The sequence below is a fragment of the Myotis davidii genome, unplaced genomic scaffold, assembly GCF_000327345.1.
Source record: "Myotis davidii unplaced genomic scaffold, ASM32734v1 scaffold993, whole genome shotgun sequence".
NCBI lineage: Eukaryota > Metazoa > Chordata > Mammalia > Chiroptera > Vespertilionidae > Myotis > Myotis davidii.
The window spans coordinates 1035535-1049831 of NW_006285483.1; the positions used below are offsets into that span (position 1 = coordinate 1035535).

The 14297-nt window shown below is 43.9% G+C and overlaps 1 protein-coding gene across 1 annotated transcript in view; it reads left to right on the top strand.

Moving 5' to 3' along the window:
• The window catches only part of AATF (apoptosis antagonizing transcription factor), a 90234-nt gene extending 88959 nt beyond the window's left edge, over positions 1 to 1275 (top strand). The window contains exon 12 of the mRNA XM_006756172.2: positions 932 to 1275. Within this exon, the coding sequence (XP_006756235.1) occupies positions 932 to 995 (64 nt within the window). The 3' untranslated portion in view covers positions 996 to 1275. The remainder of the gene's footprint in view (positions 1 to 931) is intronic.
• Positions 1276 to 14297: the final 13022 nt, after the last annotated feature.

Genomic DNA, 14297 nt, shown 5'->3' on the forward strand with positions numbered 1-14297 from the left:
TTCTTCTGGGGCTGTTTATTCCCTGGCCGGGAGACTTAGCCCGTGCCAACTCATCCCCCTTCCCTGAGAGTTAGTGGCCATGTATCCCCTGCCTCCATTGGCCATGTCCTCCACAGGCCACCTCCGTAGTGGATTTGACCTGTGTGGACCTTCGTGGTTCCTCTCTGCCCACAGGGGAAATTGTTCTGGAGTTTCTGCCATAAAGATAGGAGGGGTCCTCGTCTTTTTGAGACTTTACAGGCCTTGACACATGACTGGCCGAATAGTTGTGTGTATGTTGTATTTTAAACAGAGGTTGGACATCGTTTACTTTATTTCCAAAGACTCAAGACCTTGGCGTGTTGTGGCTCTCATAATGTCAAATCCCAATTTTAGAAATTACAAATTAGGCAATCGAATTATTTATTAGATTGAGAACAGGGAAAGGGGGCAGGGGAGCAGGAAGCACCTTGGTCCTACTGAATGGCTGCACATGTGACAGTAATTGGAATCTAGTTCCTGGGTCATTTTCATTGTTTTTCAAGTACTGCCAAGTCCAAGAAAATGTATGAAAACTAAATTATATCCCTACATCCCATGTCTGATTGAATCCTCCTCATCGTGTGGCAGTCTCATACATCCTATTAAAATATTCAATCTTGTTTTCTTACTTGAAGAGCCTGTCTGTAAAGGGCAAACTTACAGAAAACTCATTCCCTGGAGATGGGGGATGCAGCCACACTGGGCCGTTTACATATCTCACTATTCGATTGGCTTCTAGTTTCTCCCTCTCTTTGTATTTGTGAATAAGAGCTATAGGATGCATTTTTAATTACATGGCTGTGGTTTCAGTTCAACAAACGGATTGGGGTATTTCCCAGCTCCTTAGTTATTTTTTTAACCTTGGAAAGTTAACCAATGTGTTAACCAATTTGTTTTGTTTGTCTTCTAGGACAGAGTTATATCGATCTCTTTTTGGCCAACTCAACGCTCCAGAAGAAGGCCACGGGGATTGACAGCACCCATCTCTCTTTCTGCAAGCCCTTGAGGGTGGCCTCCAGCCCGGCAGCGCCTTGGCCAGGTCGGCTGCTCATCCAGCCCCAAGTGGAGGAACCTACTGGCCTATGGGGTTGAGTGAGTCAGGGACTTCCTGGGAAGGTGCGCTGTTCAGCACATATGCCTAACCAAGTCCCAGGACACCTGGAATCACCTGTCTCTGTCTGTGGCACTTCCATGTGCAAAGTGCCCTTCCCCCGTGTCCTTGAGCCGCCACAAATAAAGAGCGTTGTTACTGGCCATGTGGTTTTTTGAGCAGCACAAAGTGAGGTCTGATTTAGAGCTCTAGCAAGTCATGTGCCTCTTACCACATAGAGCTTCACAGGAGGAATCATTTGGGAGGATACTGCTTTCTGGGTGGACAATGTTTAGCAGTTGATTGTGGCTCTGAGGAGCAGGGAACCTCTAAGTTATGCCCTGGAGACTTTGTCACTTGGGAGTATTTGCCGATTTGTTGCTGAATACAAATCTCTGACTTGTTCTTTCTTTTCCACCCATAAAGATTCTTCCAGCGTCCTTTTCCATTCTCACCATTCCTAAATCACTTTATTGAGATCTGCTCTGGCGTAAATCTAGCAGGAGGAAATGATTCACTTGTTTTTCATCCAGAGGTCACAAGCTGGAAATTAAATCCCCATAAGGGGGATTTATTGGCCTGCTGTGGTCAATATGCAATGAAGTATCTTGCATAAGTAATGTGTGCCGACCAGCGGACGACACTGACCATCTCCGTGCCTTGCCCAAATCTTTATTTAAAGCTACGGAATTAAGAGGAGAAATGTTGCATCCAGGCAACTGAGTGCAGTTGTCGTCAATAACTAGTCATTGTTTTTAAAGTCGGATTTTCATGTGGTTTTAAAATGTCAAAACCAAGTGACAGATATCTGTGTCCCTGAATCCCACGTATCATGGGCTTAGCGTCTGGGGACTGCGTGCCCAAATGCTGGCCCAGTGCAGTTGGTCCTGAGTGTAATTCACTTCCATTTCATGTGAGCATCAGTGTCTGCTGAGCTCAGGATGGGGCATGTGGCGGGAGGAGGGTTTTTCCATCTCACATTAATTGGACCCTGGAATGTGGTGATTTGTTTTTCTTGTCTCAGTAGTTACCTCTTGGGCTTGACTATCAGGGAAATGTTTAATTTTCAGTGTGTCTCCAGTTACCCAGGAGATCAATCAGCAGAAATAGGAGAGTTTCCCTAGAACTACTCTCTTCAAAATGATCACTTTAAAAAATATAGGACATGCAAGCTTGTCTGTCTAGCCTGAGGATTCACGTGGGAACAGCCAGGAAGTGGCTCCTCATATTGGACTTCAGTGAGCTTCATGCTATAACCCACATTTCCTAAAAAGATAGAACCTTCGTCATCATCGCTCTTTATTTGGTGAAGAAAAAGGTTTAAACAGGTACTTCAAAATATTTGGAGTCCAACCTGTTTAATTAAAATGAATTAAAATCAGGAGAAATGAGAAAGAACGGACAGCATTTTCAGTAAAGGGAGGCTTGCATTTTAAAATTCAGAAGACCACCCTCCTTCCAGCCAAGAATAAATTGGAAACTATTTTAATTGACACGGATACTGCAATTCAACTGTTACTAGAAAGACAGATTAGTTGATCGATTTGCATTTTAATAAAACTAATACTTTACATTTTGGTAGCTAATGCTGATTTTTAAATGAGTTGAAAATTGTTATCAGAGTTTCAATCCAGAGCCCTTTCTCAGTGTTGACTGAAGCATTCCTCCCTTTTGTGTGGAGTTTGCTTATTTTCTTTTTGCCCAGCTGACTACTTCATGCACGACACTCAGAAACCACAGACCTTGAAGTCCTCCCTGTACAGGGAGGTGGCAAGCCAGCGAGCTGGCCACAGTGGACATAGACAGTGCCCACCCAGCCGAGGTTCACACTCGAGACCGGCCTTTCCCTTCAGGATAGAGAAGAGAAGGCTGGTTGCTTGTCCTCATTTATTTTATGTTAAAAATTAGTTACAGAAGCCTGACCAGTGTGGCTCAGTGGTTGACTGTGCACCTATGAACCAGGAGGTTCTGGTTCAATTCCCACCCAGTCAGGGCACATACCTGGGTTGTGGGCTCAGTCCCCAGTGTGAGCCGTGCAGTTGGCAGCGGATCAATGATTCTCTCTCATCATTGACCTTTCTCTCTCTCACTCTCCTCTGAAATCAATAAAAATATATTTTAAAAAATAATTATAGAGAAGTAGAAGGAACAAGTAGAAATAAGACTGGGCTATAATCTGCCACCCAGACACCCACTTCTAGTTACTGACACTTAGTGCTTCGCAGCCTCTTCCCTGTGCAGGTGCCATCGCACCAGGGAACCCGTCTCCGCAAGCAGAGGGGGTGGGGGACTTGGTTTTTACTTTTGGACAGTTCAAAATGTTGTACTTACCCTTTAAAAACAATAAAAGCAAAACACCCACAAAGCCATGCACCATCTCCCCCTCCACCTAATACACACACAGCACCAATTGAGAACCAGTGATACACAGTATATTCTGCATTTTAATATTAAGAGTACAGTAAAAGATTACTTTCATGTTTTTGCAGATATCACAAGTATTTTCATTGCTAACTAGTAATTCCATTTGGGGCATGTATCTTCAGTGCTTAACCAAATCCCCTATTGTTGAGCATGTAAACTGTTCATTATTTGCTATTATGAATAATGTGACAGTTTTTTTGAGCAAAAAGCTTATTTATTGCCTTTTAAAATTATTTTTCTTGGCATATATTTTTAGAAGTAAAGGGAAACAAGTGAAAGAATCTGAGTATTTTGAAGGCTCTTGGAACACATCACGGGGGCTTGTTCACGTCTCGCTTGCTTTAGGCGGGGCTCAGAGGCAGAGTGGGGAGTGGCCCCGGAGTCTGATCCTGGGGTTTATTTCTTGCTCCCCAGGGAACCCTTCAAATCAGCAGCATCCTCTGGGAGGATTAAAGAGCTACTGCCTGTAATGTGCTTTGGATGCTCCCATGAAAGATGATGGATAAATAGAAAGCGACACCATATCTCCACACCTCCGCATCCCTCTCCCCCCACTCCTCCCCGCCCCCCATCTTTTTTTCCAGCTGCTAGATCCACTTTCATCTCTGGCTTTCGTGCTCCTGGGGATCTTTCAGGAGGGTGTCCTTGCCGTGTGTGGGTGTGCCTTCCTGCAACTGCTCTGTACTGTTTTGGGTGTGTAGCCGTTCTCTCCAGAGTCACATCCAAGACCACTTATTGCGCATCGTAGGGAAACCCTGGAAGCCAGCAGGGCACCAGGGCAGGCCACCGCCAGCCCATCCAGCAACAGACTCTGCATCCGTCTCCAGTTGAGAAAAGTAGGTTCTTCATGGACGTTGAGTTTCCTGGTCTCCATGTGCATTGCTAAGACCTCTCCGAGATGACTGCCTCTTCACTGCTTCATCCCAAAGGAGCCGAGTCCAAGGGCTCGAAATGAATCCAAATGTGACATTCGTCATAAGCCTTGGGACCATTTCCCAGGACATAACAGTCACTCCCTATGTGGAGTGTGTTGATGCCAAGATCCTGGTCTGCCTGGGCTAGAATCACAAACAAGGCAGCCACATGTCTCAGCAGAACTACAGACGGTAGAGGCAGTGTGTCCTGGAGGAGCCCGAGGCTGCCCTGCTGCTGACACTCTGACGGTCCCAACCTGTGCACTTGCATTTAACAAAGACAAGTACAGGGGGGCCTTGACTTACGAGTTTAATTCGAGACCGAGCTCGTTAAGGAGCTCGTTAACTCAAATTATTCTGTCAACTCAATGCAAAAAATCAGCGGAGAGATAGCTGGTATCTCAAAAAACTTGTTAGTCGGGACACTCGTAAGTCAAGGCCCCACTGTACAAGCAGTGAGCCTTGTCTAAAGCGAATGAACCTTATTTTCTGCACTTGAACTTGTTTTTACTTTTTAAATGTATGTGTGTGTCTGTATATTGGGGGCAACTGTGCTGAATAAATTAAGCTTGCCTTAGTCATTCTTTTTTAAAATGTTATCTACCTTATTTTCTTTCCATCTTTTTTTACTTTCCCTGTCTTCATAACACTTCAAAGGTAATTGCCAGTAATTTGGTAAGTTCATTAACTAATTCTCTCTTAAGTTCAGGGGATCCATACCGCCCAGCTGCTGTGCATGCATCCATTCCTCCCACCACTCGTGATGAGTCATCGCCTGCAGAGGAGAGGGATGGCAAAGCTGCAGTGAGTCTGCCTCATCTAACTTTTGTTTTTCTTGTTTATCTATAGATTTCCTTTACCCTGCCTTTCTTGCCCATGGTTGGGGTCTGCCAATAGGGTCACTGCCCCGGCAGCATTTATATTCCTGAGAGGTTTGTTTGGTTTATTTCCCCTGGATGAGAGTTCTCAGTTCATTTGTTGAGGTCAAGGACACTGAATTCTCAGAAAAGAAACTTTAAAAGAACATTAAAAAAAAAAAAAAGCAATCCCACATCACTGATAGGGTAGAAAAGAATATAAGGTCCCCTTTAGACAATGACAGTAACACATAAAGATTCCTGCCGGCCCTCCTCCCACCCCATCTTCCCCTTTATGACTCAATTGGAAATGAGCTCAGTCTGCTCTGGGCCGGCAGGCTGCCCATCAAGTCACATGGGGCTGGCTGCTTCCTCCTCTAGTCTGCCCTCCCCAGGGTAGGTGGGGGCTGTATTTATTTAGGGGCCATGTTACCCAATTCCAATAGAAACTTGGGGGCACATAGCTGGTTTTGGAACGGGCATATGTGATGTTTTGAACCCAGGACAGATATGAATGAAAGATGCAGTGGGGAGAAATCTGGACTAGAAATAAAAATTGCTAGGATGTGTCCTTGAGGAAGTCTTTTGACCTTTGGCCTCAGGGCCCTCACTGTAGTATGAGGGCCTACTAAGTTGGCTTCTGAGGACCTTCCTAATCTAAAGCTCCTGCTTCTAAGTGAAGGCAGCATGGTAGATTTGGGTTTAGCACAGGGGCCATCATGTTTTTTCACATCCATTTATTCAGATATTGATTGATCTACTGTGTGCCAAGCCCTGGTGGAGGCTTAGCAAAGGACTATATTGGCAGGTCACACAGACGGGGGAGGGGGGTGTCTCTGCTCTCTTCTGTAGAGTTCTGCATTCTCTAGTTTGGGTCTGATTGAACCCATTGCACCCACTAGAGGTGCCTCTATTAATCCTGCTGGTCTTCCTGGAAGCCCAGGCTCTGAACCCTTTCTGGGCTTGGGATCAAGTTCCCAAGGTTTGGTTTCCCAAGGTGAGAGGTCAGCCTGGCCAGGGGCTCCCGGGCGCTTCTTCCTGGGCTCCACAGTTGGCCTCTGCGTGCCCAGCCTCCAGGACTGCCAGGTGCATCCATGTGCAGGTGTGGCTGACACGCAGCGGGAAGCAGTCAGCCTGTTGCTCTGGTGTCTTCCTCCCCGTGAGAGGGCAGCTCTGAACCTGCGGGACTCCTTCATCCTGGAGGCCCGCTGCCTCCGCTCTCCTGTGGGTCCCTGGGAGCCAGGCAAAGCCTCCAACGCTAGACCTTCCTGGGGTGCTGGGGCTAGATCCTGTCACTGCCATCACCCCATCATACCTTGAGTCTTTGGAGCTTTGCAACGAGGCCGGTGGCCTCTGTATTGATAGCTCAGGCCTATTTCCAAACCTTTTGCAAGTTACACTAAACGCCAAAATAAAAATGAGGACAATGATGAACAGACGGGACGTGGAGGGCCCCAGCTTGGCCCAGGGCTGAGGGCACAGAGTCTTCACACTCCAGGTATGTGCGGGCCCCGGGGGAGCCCCACCCTAGGCCGGAGAGGTGGCTGGGAGTGGGACCTTGGGAGCAGGAGGGTGTGAGGATCCAGTTTCCTGCCTGGGTCTCTCCTGAGGGACCAGGCTGGGAGCTGACTCCCTGGTGCCATAAAATGATTTTCCAGTTTGACTCCTGTGTCCTTTAAAGTTGTAGCACACTGCGCTGGATTTTAAGAGCTAAATGTAAGGCTAATACGGAACACTTGAAGCGTGATAACTCCGGGTTCATATTGTTAGAGGAGATAAGCAGGAAGGAGCAGGTGCTTTTGAATTTACTTATCAGCCTTTCCGCAGGCTCCTGGGCCAATCACCCCCACCTGGGCGCTGTGATGTCCTGGGGGATCTTGGGAAAGGAGGCTGTCCCACGCCCTGGGGCCTCCATTTCATCCGCTCACCTCGCCAGAAAGGCCAGGCCTTTGTTCCCGGCGGGAGTGCGCCCAGGTGTGTGCGGCGGCAGGAGGGCCCCCCCACCGACGGGCGCCTCACTCTCGCCTTCCGCGGGAGCCCTGCAGAGAGTTTGCGTTTTAAGGTCACATCCTGATCTCGGCGAAGGAGGTAAGGGGACGGACGTGAGCCCTACTTCTCAGTTATATAATTAAGCCGAGGTTTCCCTTCCTAGAGGAACAAAAAGAGGCCAAGGACAGACTAATTGAAACCTCAAGATTGCTTACCCCCCGAGTGGCCCGAGCAGGGGGCTGGGGCCGAGAGCCACCTCTGGCTGGGGAAGGGGTCCTGACCCCGCACAGGCTGCCGTCCACCGAGGGGTGGAGGGGCGGGGAGTCTGTTAAGCATGGGCGCCTCCCCTCGGTTTTCTTTTCAAATAAGCCGTTGCTTCTCCCGCCCAGACAGGGAGGCCCACGCGAGAGCTGGCCGGCCGACACCTCCTGGGCTGGTCACTGCCCTCCTGTCGTCCCGCCCGCCCCTCAGCCCCGCAAACAGCACCGCGCAGCCCCGACGACCGGTCTCCAGGGGCGCTAGAAGGCCCACCTCTCTACGAGGACGTCAGCCAGGCCCTTCTGAAGCCGCTCATTACCAGATAAGTGATGGTAAAATAGGTGCGTTATGAATCGCAGACGTGGTTGCCAATTAGAACCCAGGCGTGTGCGCTCGGTACCTGTTCATACATCGCTCCGGAGTGGAAGGGTTTTCTCGCCTCTCCTTCCTTCTCCCCGCCCCCAGAAGAGAATTTCAACTTTAAGACAAACAACTTCATTTACAAGTGTGTCTCTAATTAGCTGCAGAATTAGGAAAGCTGAGTTTTCCCCCATAGATCGGCTGAACCCTCGAGGGAGACTGGTGGAATAGAGAGAATCGCATTTCCAATTATTTTGTTGAATTGCTAATTTAGTTATTGTGCCTGGTGTAATTGTGATGGGTATTGGGTGTGCAATTCAATTTGTTTTAAATATTTGTGGGAAGGCTGATCAGTAATGGAGCTGACCTATTTTGTGGCCCAAATTGAAGGGGAAAAAAGGCTAAAACACAACAGCCACAAAGATATAGTTTGTTTCCATTTTTATTTTGATCTCTCTCATCCCTCTTAAGACCACGAATGCAACAAAAGGATTAAATTAAAAGATGACAGCACTTTGATCTTCTCCCTTTGAAAGCTTAACTGTCCTTGGTAGTTTAATATGCAGATATGTTAGGGCACAGCTGTAGATGCATTGCTGAAGTCCAGCAGCTCCCGCCTCCGAGATTGCAGTGCCTCCAGGTGGTTTGGGAGTTTGACTTTTAAGAACAGGCGCTCCTTGGAGGGACTGCGGGTTTGGTTCCAGACTACCACAATGAAGTGAGTGTTGCAATAAAATGAGTCAAAATCTTTTTGCTGGTGGAGGGTCTTGTCTTCTTGGTTCATAAAAAAACACAACACCTGTGAAGCACAATAAAACGAGGCGAGCCTGTGGTGCATAAAGAAGTGGATGGGGTGCCTGCAGCAAATACTGGGAAGGCATTTGAGCTGCTGGGCCGAGCCTGGTGCCTGGCAAGGAAGACGCCTCCCCCTTGGTAGACCACGTGCAGGGTCCGTGACCTGGAGACCCATCCGGTGGTGTTGGCACATCCTTGCCCCAGGTAGGCCCTGCTGCTGCCTGGTTGAGCCTGGGCAGTTGTGAGGAGGGTGAGATGTGAGGTTCCCTCCTGCTGGTGGTGACTCCAGGTGAGCTCCTGATGGCCGAGCTGGAACTTCCCTCTTCAGGGCTTCCCCATCTCCCCACCACTCCACCAGGGTCTGGACCAGAGGGAGGATCTGTGTCTAATATAGTTTACCCGCCTGTTGGGTGCTGAGCAAATCGATCCTTTCTGGGCCTGGAGCAAGGCTTTGGCTTGTAGGAAAGAGCAGCAGATAGGGCTCTGCTGGGACTTGAGGCCACAAACAGGACGGGACTCCAAAGCAGGAGCTCTCTGCCTCGGCTATTGTGAAGTTGGTGTGGAGTACCATGTGCTGTTCCGCGGGGTTGTTGCAGGTGACTGGAGCCCCTGACCCTCAGCGCCATCCTGCCGGCCACTCCTACATCCTCGGCTTTCTCAGACACAGGGTAGGGCTTGGTTGAGCCAGATCAGAGGATGGCAGACCAGAGTACATTTTGAGGATCATTAATAATAAAATGGGTAATAGAATCAGCTTTGATCCTGAAAGGATCACTTTGTAAGTCAATTAACTTAGGAAGGTGCCAGGGTCCATTTCTGCACTTAACTGATGAATGAAGTTTAACTTGGCTGTTCCTATATGAGAGCTCACAGGGCCCACGGAAGGCTGCAGACACGGGTGGTCTTGCTTCTCTCCAAACAAGCATTTCTGGAGGAACCAAGGAGAAGACCTAGTGGATACAGTTGCGGATCTGAGGCTCTGGATCCCGAGGGTGGGCAGACAGGAAGACAGTCCTTGTCCAAGCAATGCCATGAGCTAAAAATAAGCCACTAAAGGGAGTCTGGAAGTCTTTGGGGGAGAGCGGGGGTGGTAGGGGGGGGGAGCACGAGTTTGTGGAAACAGGTGCCAAGGCAGGAGGGCAGGCTGTGGGTGTTGGGGGTCAGGTTAGTGCACCCCGCCCCATTACTGGTTATATAGTTTTTACAGCCTTGATATGGAGGTGTAATTTACATTCATTAAATGAGTCAAAATAACTCCGGGTTCATATTGTTAGAGATAAGATAAAATTCATCCATTGTGAGTGTACAATTCAGTGATTTTCAGTAAATTTGTAGAGTTGTGCTACCATCCACACATTCATCACTTTTAGAGCATTTCCATCCCACGAGTAACTGTGCTGGTTTGCAGTCTGTCCTTGGTTCCATCCCTGCCCCAGGCAGTCGTATGTTTGGTTTCAGTAGCTGTTGATTGGTCTTTTCTGAATGTTTCCTATAAAAAGGATCGTAGAATATGTAGTCTTTGTGTCTGGCTTCCTTCCCTTAGCATGAGGTTCATCCATGTCATGGAATGTCGGTAGTTTATTTCTTTTTATTGCTGACTAGTATCCGTTGTATGGCCACACCACATTTTGTTCGCCTATTGATGAACATTTGGATTATTGTTAATCCCAAGGCTTTGTGGAACATGTTTTTATTTCTCTAGCCGTGGGATTGCTGGGTTACATGGTAAGTTTAAGTTTTTAAGAAACTGTCCAACTGTTTTCCAAGTGGCTGCACCACTGTGCATGCCCACCAGCAATCGCTGAGGTTCCAGTTGCTCCACATCCCTGTTAATACTACTTGTTGTCGCCTATCTTATGATTATAGCCATTCTAGGACACAGTGGGCTATCATTGTGGCTTTCAATTCTGTTTCCCCAATGACTAATGGTGTGGAACAGCTTTGTATGTGTTTATTCGTAAATTTACCTTATTTGGCAAAATGTTTATTCAAGTCTTTTGCTTATTTTTAATTGAGTTGCTTGTCTAATTATGCTGTAAGATTTATTTGTATATTCTAAATACAAATCCTTTATCAGATATGTCATTTTCTCCTATTCTGTGGCTTGTCTTTTCATTCTCTTATGCTATCTTTTGAATCACAAATGTTTTTAATTTCGATGGTCTCATTTATCAATTTGTTTCCTTTTATGGATTGTGTTTTTTGGTGTCAGATCTAAGAAATCTTTGCCCAACCCAAGGTCACAAAGATTTTTGTCCTGTGTTTTCCTCCAGAAGTTTTATAGCTTTAATGCTTATATTTAGGTCTATAATCCATTTTGAGTTAATTTTTGGATATGGTGCAAGGGTGTAAAAACATAATTTTGCATATGTATGTCAATTGTTTCAGTACCTTTTACTGAAAAGACTATTTCCCCGCATTGGATTGCCTTGACTTCTTTGTTGAAAATCAGTTGACCATAAATGAAAATTTATTTCTAGACTCTTAATTTTGTTCCATTCATTTTGCCTATTTTTACACTAGTTAAAGTTTTGAAATTGGATAGTCTAAGCCCTCTAAATTTTTATCAAAATTGTTTTGCTTATTCTGGGTCTTTGCATTTCCATATAAATTTTAGGATAAATTTAATTTCTATAAAAATGCCTTCTTGGGTTTTGATAAGGCTTACATTGAATCTATACATCAGTGTAGGGAGAAAAGCATCTTAACAACATTGAGTCTTCCAATCCATGAACATAGAACATATCTTCACTTATTTATATTCAATTTCTCTCAGCAGTGTTTTATAATTTTCAGCGTTCAAATCTTGCACTTCTTTTGTTCAATTTATAAGTATTTTTGTTGTTTTCTTGATGCTACTGTCAGTGAAATGCTTTCTTAATTTCATTTTTGGATTGCTCCTTGCTAATCAATCAAAAATACAATTGATTTTTTTGTACATTGATATTGTACCCTCACACAGAATCATGTCATCTATGACTAAAGACAGTTTTTAACCTTTCTTTCCAATCTATACTTACAATTTTTTAAATATATTTTTATTGATTTCAGAGAGGAAGGGAGAGGGAGAGAGAGATAGAAACATCAATGATTAGAGAGAATCATTGATTGGCTGCCCCCTGATGCCCCCTACTCGGAATTGAGCCTGCAACCCGGGCATGTGCCCTGACTGGGAATCGAACCAGAAACTCCTGATTCATAGGTCGATGCTCAACCACTGAGCCATGCTGGCCAGGCTATTTTTTATTTTTTTTTAGTCTGTTGCACTGGCTAGAACCTCCAATATGATGTTGAGTAGAAGTGGAAAGAGTCAACATTCTTGCCTTATTCCTGATCTTAGGAGAAAAAGCATTTACTCTTTCACCATTAAGTATGATGTCAGTGAGGTTTGTCATAGATGCCCTTTATCAAGTTGAGGATATTCCTTTTTCATCAGTTTGCTGAGTACTTTTATCTGGAATGGATGTTGAATTTTTTATCAAGTGCTTTTCTGAGATGATCATGTGGTTTTTGTCCCTTATTCTATTAATATGGTGTATTACATTAATTGACTTGGATGTTTAACTTTGCACTCCTGGGATAAATGTCACCTGGCTATGGTGTCTAATATTTTTATATGTTGCTAGTTTGGTTCACTAATATTCGCTAAGGATTTTTGTGTCTATCTTCATGAGGGATATTGGTCTCTAGTTTTCTTACGATGTTTTTGTTTGGCTTTGGTATCAAGATAATACTAGCTCATAGAATAAATTGAACAATGTTTCTCTTATGTTTTTGGAGTTAGTGAAAGATTGGTATTTCTTTAAATACTCAGTAAAGAACTCACCAGTGATGCCTTCCAGGACTGACTGGGCTTTTCTTTGTGGGAAGATTTTTAATTAATAATTTAATTTCTTTACTTGTAGGTCTATTCAGATTTTCTATTTCTTAAGTCAGTTTTGGTAAATTTGTGTCTTTCTAGGAGTTTGTTCACTTTATCTAAGTTGTCTAATTTGTTGGTATGAAGTTGTTTATAATTATTTCTTTATAATCCATTTAATTTCAGTAGGGTCACTAGCACTGTTTTTTGTTTTTTATATTTTATTAGTTACCCCCAATCTTTATTTTTTCCTAAATGCTACTTGCATTGGGTTCAGTTTATTCTCCTTTTATTTTTCATTTTCTTAAGATGAAAGTTTAAGTTATTGATCCAGACCTGTTATTGTTGAATTGTCTATTTCTTCTTTTATTTACGTCTGTCAATTTTTTGCTTTATGTATTTTGAGGCTCTGCTTTTAGGTGTTCATGCATAGTTATTATAGCTTCTGAGAAATGGATTAATCATTATAAATGTTCCGTTTTGTCTCTAGTGATATTTATCTTAATGTATAGTTTCCCAATATTAACATAGCCATCCAGCTCTCTTATGGTTGCTGTTTACATGGTATATAGTTTTTTTTGTAAGTTTACTTTTAACCTACTTGTGTTTTTTAATCTGAGGGTTTTCTGGCAGATAGCACAGAGTTGGATTTGTTTTTTATCCAGTCTGGCAGTCTCTGCTTTTTTATTGCAGTATTTAGCCCTTTCTAATTTAATGTAATTATTGATAAGACTTTTGTCCATTTGTTCCTTTACTGCCTGCCTTCTTTTGTATTAAATATGCCATTTAATTCTATTGTTGTTGAATTACTATATACTTATTTTAAAAACACAAAGTCTACTATCATAACCATTCTCAAGTGTACAGTTCAGTCGTGCTCACTACCCTGTATTCCCATTGTTGAGCAGCAGATTTCAGAAATTCTTCACTTTGGAAAACTGAAACTCTATCCTCATTAAGCAACACTTCCTATTTCCCCCTTATCCAGCCCCTGGTAATCACCATTCTACATTTTCCCCCATGAATTTAACTACTTTAGATATCTCTGATAAATGGAATCATACAGTATTTGTCTTGTTGTGTCTTGCTTATTTCACTAAGCCTGATGTGCAATGGTTCACCCAAGTTGTAGCATGTAACAGGATTTCTTTCCTTGTGAGGCTGAATAATATTCCACTGCCTGTATAGGTCACATTTTGTTTATCCACTCATCAGTTAATGAACATTTGGGTTGCTTCCACATCTTGACTATTGTGAATAATGTTGCTATGAATATGGGTGTGCAAATATCTCTTCAAAACCCTGCTTTCAATTCTTTCGATATATATCTAGACTTCTAGTTTGTATATAATCTTCAGAGAATGTCTATTCAAGTCATATGCCCATTTTGAAATCGAGTTATTTGGGTTTTCTGTTAAATTGTAGAAATTCTTTATATATTTTGCATATTGTCCCTTATTTGATATATGATTTGTATTAACTATATATTTTAAAGTTATTTTCTTAGTGGTGGGTCTAGGGATTACATTACATTGTATGAAGTGAATACAAACAATTCTGGTGAAATAAAAATTTGGTTCTAATGTAGTTTGGTTTTTCTTCCCCTTCCTTTATGTGATTATCATGCTATATTTATATTTGTTATAAACCCAAAATGAAGAGATAATTATTCTTCAAAATCTTATGTATTTCACAAAATTAATGAGAACATACACGGTCTTTTTACTTAT